The sequence below is a fragment of the Salvelinus namaycush genome, chromosome 17 (genome assembly GCF_016432855.1).
Source record: "Salvelinus namaycush isolate Seneca chromosome 17, SaNama_1.0, whole genome shotgun sequence".
NCBI classification, from domain to species: Eukaryota; Metazoa; Chordata; class Actinopteri; order Salmoniformes; family Salmonidae; genus Salvelinus; species Salvelinus namaycush.
Genome location: NC_052323.1, coordinates 12796990 through 12816893, shown reverse-complemented (window position 1 = coordinate 12816893; position 19904 = coordinate 12796990). Strand labels below are relative to the sequence as shown.

At 41.9% G+C, this 19904-nt stretch overlaps 4 protein-coding genes across 4 annotated transcripts; all 4 read left to right on the top strand.

Moving 5' to 3' along the window:
• Window positions 1–1346: 1346 nt before the first annotated feature.
• LOC120061940 (protocadherin alpha-8-like) lies at window positions 1347–3668 on the top strand. The gene has a single exon (XM_039011724.1). The coding sequence runs from the start codon at window positions 1347–1349 to the stop codon at window positions 3666–3668; it is 2322 nt and encodes a 773-aa protein (XP_038867652.1).
• An 880-nt stretch (window positions 3669–4548) lies between these two features.
• LOC120061939 (protocadherin alpha-3-like) lies at window positions 4549–6870 on the top strand. Its single transcript, XM_039011723.1, has one exon. The coding sequence runs from the start codon at window positions 4549–4551 to the stop codon at window positions 6868–6870; it is 2322 nt and encodes a 773-aa protein (XP_038867651.1).
• Window positions 6871–7652: 782 nt separating this feature from the next.
• LOC120061938 (protocadherin alpha-3-like) lies at window positions 7653–10028 on the top strand. The gene has a single exon (XM_039011722.1). It carries the CDS (start codon window positions 7653–7655, stop codon window positions 10026–10028), a length of 2376 nt encoding a protein of 791 aa, XP_038867650.1.
• A 918-nt stretch (window positions 10029–10946) lies between these two features.
• Window positions 10947–14394, top strand: LOC120061937 (protocadherin alpha-3-like). Its single transcript, XM_039011721.1, has 2 exons — window positions 10947–13310; window positions 14341–14394. Exons 1-2 carry the CDS (start codon window positions 10947–10949, stop codon window positions 14392–14394), a joined length of 2418 nt encoding a protein of 805 aa, XP_038867649.1.
• The last annotated feature ends 5510 nt before the right edge of the window (window positions 14395–19904 follow it).

The window sequence follows — 19904 nt, the reverse complement described above, 5'->3', positions numbered from 1 at the left end:
ACAGCAGAAATTACGAAAGCTACCTTGAACTGTATGAGAAAGCAACAACATTGATTGACTCTATTGAATTCATTGAGACACACTCAAGACGATTTGCTGGCAAAGCAGTGGATCACTATAGGGCAGAATTTTTTTAAGTGTTGGATGGTGTGGAGGTTCAGTTTGGCGACCGTTTTGACCGGGACAGTCTAAACGTCCTGCAAAAGTTGGAAAGAGCGCTTCTCACGGGGGAGTTGGATGAGTCTCTAGATCAGTACCCTGAGGTGAACATAGATTCTCTTTCAGTGCAGTTGCATTTCTTTCGCAACAAATACCCCTGTAGCAGCAGTGGAGAGGCAATTTAAAATTGTATACTTTTTGTGACATACTTGTCCATAGCTGCTGTTTGAAGAGTTGAGACACTGACTGAACAATAAATAAGTATTTTTGAAATATATTTTGGTTGATTTATTTGGGTTATTCATTGAAGTAGTTATTTCGCTTTTAGAACTGTACTTGTTTGTATCTTTTTGTTCTTGTAAAGCTATTGTAGTTGACTCAGGCCAGTGGCACATATTTAATGACTATATAAATGTATCAGAAAAAGTCAAATTTAAAGGTCAATTCAATACGGAGACCAACTTTGTGATGGTTCTCAATGGAGAGTCTTAGATGAGATCACACCATGTTCATTGTATTTATGAAAACTACACCCATACAGTGTACAGTACCATTACCACCTACTGACCTTGGTTGTAAATACAAATACCTGCATACATACTGGACTGATAAGGAACTCGTCTATAACTGTTTTTATTAGTAGAATTATTATGATTTAAACATTTGAACAAGTTGGGACAACCCTTCAGTTTACTACTGCACCTATCAATTATCCAGTAGTAGTGATTATGGTTCCTCAATATACATTTAACATATTACAACGTAGGCTATTTGTTTCAGCACTACTTTTGGTGTCCCCCTCAGGAATTGCTCTTGAGAAACTTTCATGTAATTGTCCCCTCCAAAGTTGATATCAGATTTTCGTCCCTGGGTGTCAGTACACAACTAGAATTCTGCTCCTGGTAGATTTCACCTCGTCATACTTTTGAGTCCGCCCCCTTGCTGCGTAGCTTATTCAATCACTGGAGGAATACAGTCATGTAGCATCGTGGGGAGGATACGATCTAAATGTACATTCTTAAAACACTACTGGATAGTCACCATTGGTCATATTTGATAATATAATGGACAGACAACTGACACAAATTGAGAAATAGTGAAATTCTGTTGATTCTAGTTATTTATTCTAAAACATGGAACATAGAGGATGCAGGGCATGGCGCGAGCGACAGCCGTCGGTCACCTACATGGTTGCTTTGATTTTCTTTTGGATCGGAGCTTCAGCCCAGATAAGATATTCCATCTCTGAAGAGCTTAAGGAAGGAACTGTCGTGGGGAATATAGCTAAAGATTTGGGAATAGATCTGAGCACCTTGAAGGAAAGGGGTTTTCGAATCGTGTCTGGCTCGACCGAGCCCCTTTTCCAGCTAAACCAGAATGACGGTATCTTGTATGTGACCCGAAAAATAGACCGAGAGGAGGTGTGCGATCGGATCACGGTGTGTTTGATCAACCTGAAAACCGTTCTAGAGAACCCGCTGGAGATCCATTATGTCGCGGTGGAGGTGTTAGATGTTAACGACCATTCTCCCAGCTTTCCCGAGAAAGAGAAACGGTTAGAGATGTTTGAGTCAGCGTTACCTGGGGCGCGTTTTCAGCTACAAGCGGCGCGTGACCCAGATAGTGGCCCATATTCTGTTCAACAATATAAACTGAGTAACAATGATCATTTTCGTTTGGAAGTTAAAGATAGAGGTGAGGACCGTAAAATGCCTATTTTGATTTTACAAAAGCAGTTAGATAGGGAGTCTGCTAAGAATCATAGATTACTGCTTACAGCCATTGATGGAGGAAAACCAGCGAGGTCTGGGACTATCGAAATAATCGTTGAGGTATTGGATGTTAATGATAACTCACCTGTCTTCACTAAAGACGTATACTCTGTAATGCTTGGTGAAAATTCTCCTGTCGGTGCAACTGTCATTCAGGTAAAAGCAACCGATTTGGACGAAGATGCAAACGGTGAAATTATATATTCATTTGGTAATGGTGTAGATGACAAGATACTGCGACTATTTGGATTGGATCCGAATACTGGTGAACTAACCGTAAAAGGTCTGATAGATTATGAGGTAAACAATATTTATGACATTGATATACAGGCATCTGATAAGGGACCCGTTCCATTGGCAACAGACAAAAGCGTAATTGTAAAGATTATTGACGTGAACGATAATGCGCCAGAGATAGAAGTGACATCATTTTCCAAGGCAATCCCCGAAGATTCCAGACCCGGAACCACTGTAGCACTAATAAGTGTTAATGATTTAGACTCTGGTCTTAATGGGAAAGTTTTATGTTCTGTAATGGAAGACTTGCCTTTCAAGCTATTGTCGTCTTTACAGGATAACATGTATTCTGTAGTCACCAAGTCACCACTGGATAGAGAGAAAGTATCTCAATATGATCTAACAATCGTTGCTAAAGACGCAGGCCAGCCGCCCCTGTCATCTGTAAAGACTATTAGTGTTGTAGTATCAGATGTGAATGATAACAGTCCAGAGTTTTCACTGAGCCCCTATACTTTCTATGTCACTGAGAATAACCACCCAGGCGCCTCAGTATTTTCCGTGAGTGCTTCAGATCGTGACATAGATGAAAACGCCTTTATTTCATATCATATTCTTAGAGACAGTGGCGAGGAGAACAAATGGGCATCTTTCCTCAACCTAAATTCAGAAAATGGGAACATTGTTGCGCTTAAAAGCTTTGATTTTGAAACCCTCAAAACATTCAAATTCCAAGTTGTAGCTACAGACTCTGGAACTCCGTCACTAAGCAGCAACGTCACAATAAACGTGTTCATTCTGGATCAGAACGACAACGCTCCAGTGATCTTGTATCCAGTCAGCGCTAACGGTTCTGCTGAAGGTGTGGAGGAGATTCCCCGCCATATGAACGCAGGCCATTTGGTGACTAAAGTGAGAGCCTATGACGCTGATATAGGATATAACGGCTGGTTATTATTTTCACTGCAGGAAGTTACTGACCACAGTCTCTTTGCTTTGGACCGTTATACAGGACAGATAAGGACACTTCGGTCATTCACAGAGACCGACGAGGCTGAGCATAAACTGGTCATACTGGTAAAAGACAATGGGAACGTTTCACTCTCAGCAACAGCTACTGTGATTATCAACGTTGTGGAGCCCAAAGAGGCTTTTGCAGCTTCTGATGGTAAAAGCGCAGTAAAAGACGAGGAGGAGAACAGCGTTACATTTTATTTGATCATCACTTTGGGCTCAGTTTCAGCACTTTTTATCATCAGTATCATCGTGTTGATTGTAATGCAGTGCTCCAACCCCCCAGACGATTCCTCCAAGTATTTACAAGATGTGAATTATGACGGGACACTGTGTCACAGCATCCAGTACAGATCCGGAGACAAACGGTACATGTTAGTTGGACCCAGAATGAGTATAGGTTCTACTATATTCCCGGGCAGCAATGGGAATACTCTAGTGGCACCCGACCACAGGAGGAGTGCTTCTGGAGAGGTAAGAAGTTGAAAACGACCTGTTCAGAATTCTCCTACTGACCATTGCAATGCTGAGAGCGTATGCATGAGTTTGATAATGGCGTACTATTCTCATTCTGTTTGTTAGAATTTCTGTCTGGTATTTCATTGACCAAGAAAGGGCTATGTATGAATGCATGGACCATTTTAGGTTTTTAAGTAGGCTAAAGAGGTTTATTAGCTGTTAAATGATCGCTGAAAGTGACTCTGCTCTCAGGACAGGTCGCTGTCCACCACTGTGGTGCTGAAACGCTGTCCAGTTCAATGTGCTCTTTAACTGGTGAAAGTGACGACGTATACATGCTCTTATAGTGGACATTTTATTCTTCTTCAATCTTATTTCCATGTCAGACACTTGTTGCATACATGAGTAGGGGAAATGTTGCTTTATGTTAGCAAAAATAAGCATTGTACATAATGGTTTGTAACGTGTATACCGACTTATAAAAAAAATTCAATACAACTTTTGCAGTAAAGTTTTATCTGATATGTATCGTGTCAAGATTCCATTACTGAGTTTCAACGATAGTGTAATGTCAGGTAGAATCGCATGATGTCAGTACCCAACTACAATAACGATCTTGATAGAAACAATTACCATAATGCTTTTGACTCCGCCCACTTGCTGCTTAGATGATTCAGTCGCTAGAGGAATGCAGTTATGCAGGATCGTGGTGAGAATAAGGTTTAAAATGGACATTCTTAAAACACTATTGGATCATGAACATTTGTCATATTTGATAATATAATGGATGGACAACTGTCACCAATGAAGGAATAGTGGAAGTGCTGTGAATTCTCGTTATTTATTCTAAAACATGGAACAAAGAGGATGCAGGGCATGGCGCGAGCCACGGCAGTGGGTCACCTACATGGTTGCTTTGATTTTCTTTTGGATCGGAGCTTCAGCTCAGATAGGATACTCCATCTCTGAAGACCTTAAGGAAGGAACTGTCGTGGGGAATATAGCTAAGGATTTGGGAATAGATCTGAGCAGCTTGAAGGAGAGGGGATTTCGAATCGTGTCTGGCTCGAACGAGCCCCTTTTCCAGCTAAACCAGAATGATGGCATCTTGTACGTGAACCGAAAAATAGACCGAGAGGAGGTGTGTGAACGGAGCAGCGTGTGTTTGATCAACCTGAAAACCGTTCTAGAGAACCCGCTGGAGATCCATTATGTCTCAGTGGAAGTGTTAGATGTTAACGACCATTCTCCCACTTTTCCCGAGAAAGAGAAACGGTTAGAGATTTCAGAATCTGCGTTACCAGGGGCGCGATTTCAGCTACAAGCAGCTCGTGACCCAGACGGTGGGATATATTCCGTTCAACAATATAAACTAAATCAAAATGATCATTTCCGTTTAGAGGTTAAAGATCGAGGTGAGGACCGTAAAACCCCTAGTCTTATTTTACAGAAACCACTAGATAGAGAGGCTGTAAAGAGCCATATACTGCTGCTCACAGCTATTGATGGAGGAAAACCTCCAAGATCTGGAGACATGAGAATAACTGTAGATGTTTCCGATGTCAATGATAACCCCCCAGTTTTTACTGAAGATGCTTACTCTGTATTTCTGAATGAAAACGCTAATATAGGAACAACAGTCATACAGGTCAACGCCACTGATCTGGACGAGGGTTCTAATGGGGAAGTTGTCTATTCATTTGGTAATGACGTGGAAGGGGAGGTCCTGGAATGTTTTGATTTAGACCCGATTACTGGCGAAATAATTGTCACAGGACTTATTGATTTTGAAGAAAATAACAAGTATGAGATCGATATACAAGCGTCAGACAAAGGGGCAGCTACTTTGACAACAGACAAAACTGTAATTATTAAAATTGTGGATGTCAACGATAATGCACCTGAGATTGAAGTGACATCATTCTCAAACTCAATATCAGAGGATTCTAGACCCGGTACCACTGTAGCACTAATCAGTGTTAATGATTTGGACTCTGGTCTCAATGGGAAAGTTGTCTGCTCTCTAACTGAGGACAACCCTTTCAAATTAACGCCATCTTTACAAGAAAGCATGTACTCTGTAGTCACCAAGTCACCACTGGATAGGGAAAAACAGCCCGAATATGATCTAACAATCGTTGCTAAAGACGCAGGCCAGCCGTCCCTGTCATCTGTAAAGACTTTTAGTGTTGTAGTATCAGATGTGAATGATAACAGTCCAGAGTTTTCACTGAGCCCCTATACTTTCTATGTCACTGAGAATAACCACCCAGGCGCCTCAGTATTTTGTGTCAGTGCATCTGATCGTGACATAAATGAAAACGCAATTATTTCATATCATATTCTGAGAGACGGTGGTGACGATAATAAATGGGCATCTTTCCTCAACATAAATTCAGAAAATGGAAACATTTTGGCGCTAAAAAGCTTTGACTTTGAAACTTTAAAAACATTCAAATTCCAAGTTGTAGCTACAGACTCTGGAACTCCGTCACTAAGCAGCAACGTCACAATAAACGTGTTCATTCTGGATCAGAACGACAACGCTCCAGTGATCTTGTATCCAGTCAGCGCTAACGGTTCCGCTGGAGGTGTGGAGGAGATTCCTCGCAATGTGAACGCAGGCCATTTGGTGACTAAAGTGAGAGCCTATGACGCTGATATAGGATATAACGGCTGGTTATTATTTTCAATGCAGGAAGTTACTGACCACAGTCTCTTTGCTTTGGACCGCTATACAGGACAGATAAGGACACTTCGGTCATTCACAGAGACCGACGAGGCTGAGCATAAACTGGTCATACTGGTGAAAGACAATGGGAACGTTTCACTCTCAGCAACAGCTACTGTGATTATCAACGTTGTGGAGCCCGAAGAGGCTTTTGCAGCTTCTGATGTTAAAAGCGCAGTAAAAGACGAGGAGGAGAACAGCGTTACATTTTATTTGATCATCACTTTGGGGTCAGTTTCAGCACTTTTTATCATCAGTATCTTCGTGTTGATTGTAATGCAGTGCTCCAATACCCCAGACGATTCCTCCAAGTATTTACAAGATGTGAATTACGACGGGACACTGTGCCACAGCATTCAGTACAGATCCGGAGACAAACGGTACATGTTAGTTGGACCCAGAATGAGTATAGGTTCTACTATAGTCCCGGGCAGCAATGGGAATACTCTAGTGGTACCTGACCACAGGAGGAGAGCTTCTGGAGAGGTAAGAAGTTGAAAACAACCTTGTATTTCACTGTCATCACGTACCCTCTATTGAGCCTGATTTTCGAGTAACATTTTTAGCCATTTGTGAGTATTTTAAATAGGCCTGTGTTGTTTTGACGTACGAGGGGTTGTATCTTCTCACATGATCTCACAACAGAAGTTGCTCATTCATTTACAGCCGCTGCTCACTGGGCGCTGTTCGCCACAGTGGTGCTGAAACGCTGGGCACTTCAAAGCACTATTTGATGAAAGCTTGACAAAAGGTGATGACATATAAACTCTCTTCTTTCTCTATAAATCTTTCTCAATTTAATTTCCTTGTGTGTCACTTGTTGCATTCTTGAATAACGGTTTAGTTCTTGTAAAGACATCATGATATGTCATATTCAACCAGAATTCCCATATATTTACACCTTTTGCAGTAACGTTTTGTCAAATGTGTATTGTGCCAAGGTAGTTTTCAGTATTGAAATATAAAAATGTAAACTCTTAACTGATATTGTAATGTGACGTAGTATCGCAAGGTGTCAGTACCCAACTAGAATAACACTCCTGACACATTTCCTCCCGTCATATTTTGAGTCCGCCCCCTTGTTGGTTTCGTAGATTATTCAGTTGATGGAGGAATTCAGTCATGCAGCATCGTGGGGAGAATAATATCTTAAATTGCCAGAATAAATATAACTTTGGATAATTAGCTGATGTTATAGTCACGAATGTAATGGATAGAGCGTTTCCCCAGATTGAGGCATAGCGGAAGTACTGTGTACAGTTTTTACTTATCTGGAAATCATGGAACAAAGAGGATTCAGGGCATGGAGGCAGCGACGGCAGTGGGTCGTCTTCATGGTTGCTTTGGTTCTCTTTTGGATCGGAGCTTCAGCTCAGATAAGATACTCCATCTCTGAAGAGCTTAAGGAAGGAACTGTCGTGGGGAATATAGCTAAGGATTTGGGAATAGATCTGAGTACCTTGAAGGAGAGGGGATTTCGAATCGTGTCGGGCTCGACCGAGCCCCTTTTCCAGCTAAACCAGAATGACGGCATCTTGTATGTGAACCGAAAAATAGACCGAGAGGAGGTGTGTGAACGGAGCAGCGTGTGTTTGATCAACATGAAAACTGTTCTAGAGAACCCGCTGGAGATCCATTATGTCTCAGTGGAGGTGTTAGATGTTAACGACCATTCTCCCAGCTTTCCCGAGAAAGAGAAACGGTTAGAGATATTTGAGTCAGCCTTACCAGGGGCGCGATTTCAGCTACAACCTGCCCGGGACCCAGACGGTGGAATATATTCTGTTCAACAATATAAACTCAGCCACAACGATCATTTCCGTTTAGAAGTTAAAGACCGTGGAAAGGATGGTAAAATCCCTATTCTAAATCTCCAGAAACCACTAGATAGAGAAGCTTTGAAAAGGCATAAATTACTGCTCACAGCCATTGATGGAGACAAACCTCCCAAGTCTGGTACTTTAGAAATATTAGTGGACGTTTTAGATGTTAATGACAATATGCCTGTTTTCACTAAAGAATCATACTCTGTGACGCTAAATGAAAATTCTCCTATTGGCACAACAGTCATACAAGTCAACGCTACGGATTTGGACGAGGGTTCAAACGGTGAAATCATTTATTATTTTGGTAGTAATGTGAACAGTAAGTTACGTGAACTTTTTGAAGTAGATGCTATTTCAGGTGAGATAATTGTCAAAGAATGGATCGATTTTGAAATAGAGGACAGCTATGAGATTGATATACAGGCATCGGATAAGGGATCTGCACCCCTGACAGCAGACAAAAGCGTAACAGTAAAGATCGTTGACCTGAATGATAATGCACCCGAGATAGAGGTGACGTCCTTTTCTAACGCAATCCCCGAGGATTCTAGACCCGGTACCACTGTAGCACTAATCAGTGTCAGTGATGAGGACTCTGGTCTCAATGGGAAACTTCTCTGTTCTATAAGCGATGGCGTCCCGTTCACTCTAACGCCGTCTTCACAGGATAACATGTATTCGGTAGTCACCAAGTCACCACTGGATAGGGAAAAACAGTCTGAATATGATCTAACAATCGTTGCTAAAGACGCAGGCCAGCCGTCTCTGTCATCTGTAAAGACTATTAGTGTTGTAGTATCAGATGTGAATGATAACAGTCCAGAGTTTTCACTGAGCCCCTATACTTTCTATGTCACTGAGAATAACCACCCAGGCGCCTCAGTATTTTGTGTGAGTGCTTCAGATCGTGACATAAATGAAAACGCAATTATTTCATATCATATTATGAGAGACGGTGGTGACGATAACAAATGGGCATCTTTCCTCAACATAAATTCAGAAAATGGAAACGTCTTGGCGCTAAAAAGCTTTGACTTTGAAACTTTAAAAACATTCAAATTCCAAGTTGTAGCTACAGACTCTGGAACTCCGTCACTAAGCAGCAACGTCACAGTGAATGTGTTCATTCTGGATCAGAACGACAACGCTCCAGTGATCTTGTATCCAGTCAGCACTAACAGTTCCACTGAAGGTGTGGAGGAGATTCCCCGCAACATGAACGCAGGCCATTTGGTGACTAAAGTGAGAGCCTATGACGCTGATATAGGATACAACGGCTGGTTATTATTTTCAATGCAGGAAGTTACTGACCACAGTCTCTTTGCTTTGGACCGCTATACAGGACAGATAAGGACACTTCGGTCATTCACAGAGACCGACGAGGCTGAGCATAAACTGGTCATACTGGTAAAAGACAATGGGAACGTTTCACTCTCAGCAACAGCTACTGTGATTATCAACGTTGTGGAGCCCAAAGAGGCTTTTGCAGCTTCTGATGTTAAAAGCGCAGTAAAAGACGAGGAGGAGAACAGCGTTACATTTTATTTGATCATCACTTTGGGGTCAGTTTCAGCACTTTTTATCATCAGTATCTTCGTGTTGATTGTAATGCAGTGCTCCAATACCCCAGACGATTCCTCCAAGTATTTACAAGATGTGAATTACGACGGGACACTGTGCCACAGCATCCAGTACAGATCCGGAGACAAACGGTACATGTTAGTTGGACCCAGAATGAGTATAGGTTCTACTATAGTCCCGGGTAGCAATGGGAATACTCTAGTGGTACCTGACCACAGGAGGAGAGCTTCTGGAGAGGTAAGAAGTTGACCACATTGTCATGAGTAACTAACTACTCGTTAGTTCTCAGTTTTTTCAATCGAAGTACTATTTCTGATGGTTACAGGATCCGTGCCCCAGGGACTGAATGTATGAGTTGTCTATGGGGTGGCACATATGATAGCCATTATTGTATGTGGCAAAAGCGTGCATTTGTTTGTGTTATTATCTGAATCGGTCGATTAGAAATATTGTGTATACCTCAGAGGGCGCTGTCCCACGGGGTTTTTCTCGTCAAAAGACGCTGTACTAGGGACTTCCGCTGTCCATGGTTCTGAAAACTGGTGGAGTACATTCGGCATCTTCGTTGTGACAAAACTCTCTTCAGATGGTTAAAGACACTTTGTAGTTTCACTTAGGCTATAGAAGAAGCCTTTTCAGTCTTTATTGACATAGTCCAAACCATGTAGTTCTATGTAGGACACTTGTTCCAAACTTCTAAACATCAACCAACATACACACCCTGACGTGTCATAAGGATGTTCCCCATGCATGTCCCATCTTTGCCTAACCAGTACAATGGTTTGTAATGTTGTTTTTTCGTTTACAATGTTTTGTTTCGAAATAGCACTCGGTATTCGTGTAGTAAAATATCGTAAAGGGTCTAATTATACGCAATCCTGCAATATGAGGCTGAAACGCATGGTGTCAGTGCGCAAGTAGAAGAAGGGTTATGAAATAACTCTATCGGTCATACTTTTGAGTCCTCCCTTTATAGCTGGTTTGGTATTTCGTCGCTAGCAGACTACAGCCGTGAGCTTCGAGGATAAATTGTCATTTGAAACCTTTCAATGCTAACCTATTGTAAGATACCGAGCTGTGATTATATTTGGGAGTGCAGTGAATAAGATGACGTTGCCGGCAGAGGCGTAGTGAAACTGCTCTGGATTTCTCTTTAACCTTAAAAACATGGAACAAAGAGGATGCGGGGCATGGCGGGAGCGACGGCAGAGTGTCGTCTTCATGGTTGCTTTGGTTCTGTTTTGGACCGTGGCATCTGCACAGATAAGATACTCCATCTCTGAAGAGCTTAAGGAAGGAACTGTCGTGGGGAATATAGCTAAGGATTTGGGAATAGATCCGAGTACCTTGAAGGAGAGGGGATTTCGAATCGTGTCCGGGTCGACCGAGCCCCTTTTCCAGCTAAACCAGAATGATGGCATCTTGTCTGTGAACCGAAAAATAGACCGAGAGGAGGTGTGTGAACGGAGCAGCGTGTGTTTGATCAACATGAAAACTGTTCTAGAGAACCCGCTGGAGATCCATTATGTCTCAGTGGAGGTGTTAGACGTTAACGACCATTCTCCCAGCTTTCCCGAGAAAGAGAAACGATTAGAGATTTCAGAGTCCAGGTTACCGGGGGCGCGATTTCAGCTACAAGCAGCGCGTGACCCAGATGAAGGTCCGTTCTCCGTTCAACAATATACACTGAGTCATAATGACCATTTTCGTTTGGAAGTTAAAGATCGAGGTGAGGACGGTAAAATTCCGTTTTTGGTTTTACAGAAGCCACTAGATAGAGAGGCTGTAAGAAGCCATAAATTACTCCTCACTGCCATTGATGGTGGAAAACCACCCAGATCTGGAACTCTCGAAATATCAGTGGATGTACTGGATGTTAATGACAATACTCCTATGTTCACTAAAGATATATATTCTGTAAGTGTAAATGAAAACGCTCCTTTGGGAACTATGGTCATAAAGGTAAATGCCACCGATTTAGATAGTGGCCAGAATGGGAATGTAATTTACTCATTTGGCAATGACGTCAACAGCAATTTAAGGAAACTTTTTGATGTGGACACCATTACAGGTGAAATAACTGTAAAAGGGCAAATAGATTTTGAGGAAAGGGATAGCTATCTGGTTGATATACAGGCATCAGATCAAGGACAACTTCCTCTGACAATAGACAAAAGCGTAAAAATTAAAATCGTTGACCTCAACGACAATGCACCTGAGATTGAGGTAACATCATTTTCTAAGGCAATTCCCGAAGATTCTAGGCCCGGAACCATGGTGGCACTGATTAGTGTTACTGATTTGGACTCTGGTCTCAATGGGAAAGTTCTCTGCCATGTATTGGAAGACGTACCTTTCACACTATTGCCATCTCTACATGACAACATGTACTCTGTAGTCACCAAGTCACCACTAGATAGAGAGAAAGTATCTCAATATGATCTAACAATCGTTGCTAAAGACGCAGGCCAGCCGTCCCTGTCATCTGTAAAGACTATTAGTGTTGTAGTATCAGATGTGAATGATAACAGTCCAGAGTTTTCACTGAGCCCCTATACTTTCTATGTCACTGAGAATAACCACCCAGGCGCCTCACTATTTTCCGTGAGTGCATCTGATCGTGACATAAATGAAAACACTATTATTTCATATCATATTCTCAGAGACGGTGGTGACGTGAACAAATGGGCATCTTTTCTCAACATAAATTCAGAAAATGGAAACATTTTGGCGCTAAAAAGGTTTGACTTTGAAACTTTAAAAACATTCCAATTCCAAGTTGTAGCTACAGACTCTGGAACTCCGTCACTAAGCAGCAACGTCACAATAAACGTGTTCATTCTGGATCAGAACGACAACGCTCCAGTGATCTTGTATCCAGTCAGCGCTAACGGTTCCACTGGAGGTGTGGAGGAGATTCCCAGCAATGTGAACGCAGGCCATTTGGTGACTAAAGTGAGAGCCTATGACGCTGATATAGGATATAACGGCTGGTTATTATTTTCACTGCAGGAAGTTACTGACCACAGTCTCTTTGCTTTGGACCGTTATACAGGACAGATAAGGACACTTCGGTCATTCACAGAGACCGACGAGGCTGAGCATAAACTGGTCATACTGGTAAAAGACAATGGGAACGTTTCACTCTCAGCAACAGCTACTGTGATTATCAACGTTGTGGAGCCCAAAGAGGCTTTTGCAGCTTCTGATGTTAAAAGCGCAGTAAAAGACGAGGAGGAGAACAGCGTTACATTTTATTTGATCATCACTTTGGGCTCAGTTTCAGCACTTTTTATCATCAGTATCATCGTGTTGATTGTAATGCAGTGCTCCAACCCCCCAGACGATTCCTCCAAGTATTTACAAGATGTGAATTACGACGGGACACTGTGTCACAGCATCCAGTACAGATCCGGAGACAAACGGTACATGTTAGTTGGACCCAGAATGAGTATAGGTTCTACTATAGTCCCGGGCAGCAATGGGAATACTCTAGTGGTACCTGACCACAGGAGGAGAGCTTCTGGAGAGGTAAGGAGGTCATCAATCTAAAATATATTAAAATCTGCTATGGGTGGCCTAATATAGCCCGTTTTGTCCTGTCATGGATGTCTCAACTAGCTGACTGTGTAACTGAGTGGACGGGCCTATGTAATATGTTGGTGACACGGCTGTCATGCTGTAACATGAGACTCAATGGAGTATAGGACTTTATTTAGTTGGACATGTCACTCGACAGCCATTACTTCCCCATCTGTTTTAACTGAACAACTCACTTTGGATAGGTAGGCTGGTCTGATCCTATATGGTTAGAGGTGAGCAGGAAAGAGGATTGTTTTCTCAGGTATATATGGTGGTTCCAGTCTGCTTGTTCAGGAGGGTCAGCCTGGGCTTGGTATTGTATTGATACAATGTTGATACTTGTTAATGAAACAAGGGAAAATATCCATGTAATTCATAGATTAGTGAACATGCTCAGGCCAACACGTGACCGAGAACTATTTAGACTATAAGTAGGTAAAATATAATGCTGACCGTAGATCAGTGGATGGGGCTAACTTCAGCCTCATACTCATAGAGCCGTACGTTGAGCCTTATTTACAGGGCCTTGGTCCATGCATTTCCCTCTTCAGCTTGTGTTGTTGCCTTGAATGGAGCTATTTCAGCAATCAAAGGCTTTTCATAATCCTTATGTGGGGCTACGTCCCCTTCAGAAAGAGAGTCTACTGGAGATTTAACGCAGCCTTGAAACCTATGACACTATCATATCAGCCCCTTTTCCAGACAGTCAAGTTGTTTTGGTTACTAACAATCTAGCTGTGCCCTTTAGTCATGTCAACTGAATAATTTGGCTGTTGTGTTGTTTTAATTAGATGGGTTATTAGCCTGTCTTATCATGTGGCATGTAGCTTTGTAAGACAACAGTGGTGTGTGTGTGCGTGCCCGTCAGTGAATGAGTATGAGTGAGCGGACACCTGGGGCCATTGATTTGTGAGGGGCCCTTCGTGCCCGCTCCCATGCCCTATAATTCTGTATTCTTTTGTGACAAATGTGTAAACAGGTATACCAGAGGGGCCGCGTCTCTGATTGGCAGATGAGTGACAACCCCAATTAGAAGCACCTGCTGCCCATCTGTTGTTCTTCACAAATACTGTTTTGAATTGAAGAACATCGTACCTACACACTGAAGAAGGATGTTAAGACGAAACATCTGTGTACACTATCCCGGATGCAGTAAAACATTTAAAACATTGAATAATGAAGTAAGCTTTAAGCGACATATTTTGGAGTGTGAACCCATTCCACCTCCTTGTTTGTCTGAATGAGTATGTGTCTGAAGGCCGGCTCTCCGTGGTGGTAACTGATTATGTGGGCCGTGCGCTGCTGAGGCTGTGCCTGTGGCTGGGAGAGAGAGAGCTGCCCGCCTCTGGCGCACCGCTAGCCAGCCGGGTAGGTTGGGGTGCGCTGCTTGGCTTCACTAGGGAGCTGCCATTCATTATTTACATGGGGCTTGGAACGCAACCAGGGACGAATGTTCCTTCCCTGTTCCCATAGTCTGTGTTCTAATGCAGTGTGGTTGAAATAATAATGGGCTATTGTTTTGATTTTCAAAAAAGTGGTCTCATGCTATTGGCTAACACAGATGTTGTGTCTCATTAGCTATGAGAGTGTGGCTGAACCAGGTCGAGTCTAAGGGATGGTGGTGTTGCCCTAGCAACGCACTGGCAGAATTACCTCTCTGTATTCGCTGGTTTTCCACAGCATGTCGGCGAGCCTGGCGTGCAGCGGTCTCAGCAACGAGAGAGAGGGAAAGGGAGGGAGCAGGTGGAAGAGGAGGGGGAGGGGATGGCTTTTGTATGGCTATGCCTTCTCACACATTATTTAATGATAATTGGTTCATGTTTTTGTGAAGCTCATGGATTATTTCAGTCCTCATTGTAAGTTGATCAACTGATGGTGTCAACAGAGAAGCAATAGAACATGTCAACATACATCAACACGTTATTAAATATATTGAATTATGGATATTTTCTATTTTAGTCTACTGGGTCACTTCAGATTTCACACTTTGGTAATTCCATAGGCTAGGAATAGTATGACTGAGGTTAGTTAAAACCAGCAGTGCACTGCAAGTTTATTCCTTTTCAGTGACACTTATACACATTGATTGAGAGGAATGTGAAACAATGCAGAAGATGGACAAAGAGAGATGGTGGGATAGTCAAGGATGAAGAGAGAGTTAGATATCAGTACTGGATTTACTGATATGAGGGGAAGTCAGAGATGGAGAGACGGAGAGTAGATGGAGATAGAGAGAGTAGATGGAGAGAGAGAGAGATAGAGAGTAGATTTAGAGAGAGAGAGTAGATGAGAGAGAGAGTAGATTTAGAGATAGAGAGTAGATGGAGAGAGAGAGATAAAGTGTAGATGGAGAGAGAGAGAGAGAGAAGGGCAAATAGGCCTAAACATCAGCACCACAGGTAACTTCCACAAAGCTGTGAACGATCTGAGAGACAAGGCAAGAAGGGCCTTCTATGCCATCAAAAGGAACATAAATTTCAACATACCAATTAGGATCTGGCTAAAAATACTTGAATCAGTCATAGAGCCCATTGCCCTTTATGGTTGTGAGGTCTGGGGTCCGCTCACCAACCAAGATTTCACAAAATGGGACAAACACCAAATTGAGACTCTGCATGCAGAATTCTGCAAAAATATCCTCCGTGTACAACGTAGAACACCAAATAATGCATGCAGAGCAGAATTAGGCCGATACCCACTAATTATCAAAATCCAGAAAAGAGCCGTTAAATTCTACAACCACCTAAAAGGAAGCGATTCCCAAACCTTCCATAACAAAGCCATCACCTACAGAGAGATGAACCTGGAGAAGAGTCCCCTAAGCAAGCTGGTCCTAGGGCTCTGTTCACAAACACAAACACACCCCACAGAGCCCCAGGACAACAGCACAATTAGACCCAACCAAATCATGAGAAAACAAAAAGATAATTACTTGACACATTGGAAAGAATTAACAAAAAAACAGAGCAAACTAGAATGCTATTTGGCCCTAAACAGAGAGTACACAGTGGCAGAATACCTGACCACTGTGACTGACCCAAACTTAAGGAAAGCTTTGACTATGTACAGACTCAGTGAGCATAGCCTTGCTATTGAGAAAGGCCGCCGTAGGCAGACATGGCTCTCAAGAGAAGACAGGCTATGTGCACACTGCCCACAAAATGAGGTGGAAACTGAGCTGCACTTCCTAACCTCCTGCCCAATGTATGACCATATTAGAGAGACATATTTCCCTCAGATTACACAGATCCACAAAGAATTTGAAAACAAATCCAATTTTGATAAACTCCCATATCTACTGGGAGAAATTCCACAGTGTGCCATCACAGCAGCAAGATTTGTGACCTGTTGCCACAAGAAAAGGGCAACCAGTGAAGAACAAACACCATTGTAAATACAACCCATATTTATGCTTATTTATTTTAACTTGTGTGCTTTAACCATTTGTACATTGTTACAACACTGTATATATATAATATAACATTTGTAATGTCTTTATTGTTTTGAAACTTCTGTATGTGTAATGTTTACTGTTAATTTGTATTGTTTATTTCACTTTTGTATAATATCTACCTCACTTGCTTTGGCAATGTTAACACATGTTTCCCATGCCAATAAAGCCCCTTGAATTGAATTGAATTGAATTGAAATTGAATTGAGAGAGAGAGAGTAGATGGAGAGATATAGAGTAGATGGAGATAGAGAGAGTAGATGGAGAGAGAGAGATAGAGTAGATTTAGAGATAGAGAGTAGATGGAGAGAGAGAGAGTAGATGGAGAGAGAGAGTAGATTTAGAGATAGAGAGTAGATGGAGAGAGAGAGATAAAGTGTAGATGGAGAGAGAGAGAGAGAGAGAGAGTAGATGGAGATAGATAGAGTAGATAGAGAGAGAGAGAGATAGAGAGTAGATTTAGAGATAGAGAGTAGATGGAGAGAGATAGATACAGCGTAGATGGAAATAGAGAGAGTAGATGGAGAGAGAGTAGATTTAGAGATAGAGAGTAGATGAGAGAGAGAGTAGATGAGAGAGTAGATTTAGAGATAGAGAGTAGATGGAGAGAGAGAGAGAGAGAGATAAAGTGTAGATGGAGAGAGAGAGAGTAGATGGAGAGTAGATGGAGAGAGAGAGAGTAGATGGAGAGTAGATGGAGAGTAGATGGAGAGATATAGAGTAGATGGAGATAGATAGAGTAGATGGAGAGAGAGAGAGAGAGATAGAGAGTAGATTTAGAGATAGAGAGTAGATGGAGAGAGATAGATACAGCGTAGATGGAGATATAGAGAGTAGATAGAGAGAGAGAGAGTAGATTTAGAGATAGAGAGTAGATGGAGATAGAGAGTAGATGGAGAGAGAGATAGAGAGTAGATGGAGATGGAGAGAGAGTAGATGAAGAGATATAGTGTAGATGGAGAGAGAGAGATAGAGAGAGTAGATGGAGAGATAGAGAGTAGATGAGAGAGAGAGTAGATGAGAGAGTAGATTTAGAGATAGAGAGTAGATGGAGAGAGAGAGAGAGAGATAAAGTGTAGATGGAGAGTAGATGGAGAGTAGATGGAGATAGAGAGAGTAGATGAGAGAGAGAGAGTAGATGAAGAGATATAGAGTAGATGGAGATAGAGAGTAGATGGAGAGAGAGATAGAGAGTAGATGGAGATAGAGAGAGAGAGTAGATGAAGAGATATAGAGTAGATGGAGGGAGAGAGTGTGTAGATGGAGAGAGAGAGATAGAGAGTAGATGGAGATAGAGAGAGTAGATGGAGAGAGAGAGAGAGAGTAGATGAAGAGATATAGAGTAGATGGAGATAGAGAGTAGATGTAGAGAGAGATAGAGAGTAGGTGGAGATAGAGAGTAGATGGAGAGAGAGATAGAGAGTAGATGGAGATAGAGAGAGAGAGTAGATGAAGAGATATAGAGTAGATGGAGGGAGAGAGAGTGTAGATGGAGAGAGAGATAGAGAGTAGATGGAGATAGAGAGAGAGAGTAGATGAAGAGATACAGAGTAGATGGAGAGAGAGAGATAGAGAGTAGATGGAGAGAGAGAGATAGAGAGTAGATGGAGAGAGACACCCCTATCAGACCACAGCAAAATCACAGTCTACTTGAACAGAGCAATACTCAATCATGAGGCATCAAAGCTAAAGGAACTGAGTAACATTAAGAAATGCTATAGATGGAAGGAATGCAGTTTGGAAACCTACCAAAAAACAATTAGGCAACAGCAAATTCAATCCCTTTTAGACAACTTCCTGGGTAAAATGTTCCACTGCAATAGTGAAGGTGTAAACTTGGCAGTAGAAAATCTTAACAGTATATTTGACCTCTCAGCTTCCCTATCAAATCTAAAAATCTCAAATAGAAAACCGAAGAAAATGAACAACAATGACAAATGGTTTGATAAAGAATGCAAAAATCTAAGAAATAAATTGAGAAACCTGTCCAACCAAAAACATAGAGACCCGGAAAACCTGAGTCTACGCCTTCACTATGGTGAATCACTAAAACAATACAGAAATACACTACGGAAAAAGAAGGAACAGCACATCAGAAATCAGCTCAATGTAATTGAAGACTCCATAGACTCTAACCAATTCTGGGAAAATTGGAAAACACTAAACAAACAACAACACGAAGAATTATCTATCCAAAATGGAGATGTATGGGTAAACCACTTCTCCAATCTTTTTGGCTCTATAACAAAGAATAAAGAGCAAAAACATATACATGATCAAATACAAATCCTAGAATCAACTATTAAAGACTACCAGAACCCACTGGATTCTCCAATTACCTTGAATGAGTTACAGGACAAAATAAAAACCCTCCAACCCAAAAAGGCCTGTGGTGTTGATGGTATCCTTAATGAAATGATCAAATATACAGACAACAAATTCCAATTGGCTATACTAAAACTCTTTAACATCGTCCTTAGCTCTGGCATCTTCCCCAATATTTGGAACCAAGGACTGATCACCCCAATCCACAAAAGTGGAGACAAATTTGACCCCAATAACTACCGTGGAATATGCGTCAACAGTAACCTTGGGAAAATCCTCTGCATTATCATTAACAGCAGACTCGTACATTTCCTCAATGAAAACAATGTACTGAGCAAATGTCAAATTGGCTTTTTACCAAATTACCGTACAACAGACCATGTATTCACCCTACACACCCTAATTGACAACCAAACAAACCAAAACAAAGGCAAAGTCTTCTCATGCTTTGTTGATTTCAAAAAAGCCTTCGACTCAATTTGGCATGAGGGTCTGCTATACAAATTGATGGAAAGTGGTGTTGGGGGTAAAACATACGACATTATAAAATCCATGTACACAAACAACAAGTGTGCGGTTAAAATTGGCAAAAAACACACACATTTCTTCACACAGGGTCGTGGGGTGAGACAGGGATGCAGCTTAAGCCCCACCCTCTTCAACATATATATCAACGAATTGGCGCGGGCACTAGAACAGTCTGCAGCACCCGGTCTCACCCTACTAGAATCCGAAGTCAAATGTCTACTGTTTGCTGATGATCTGGT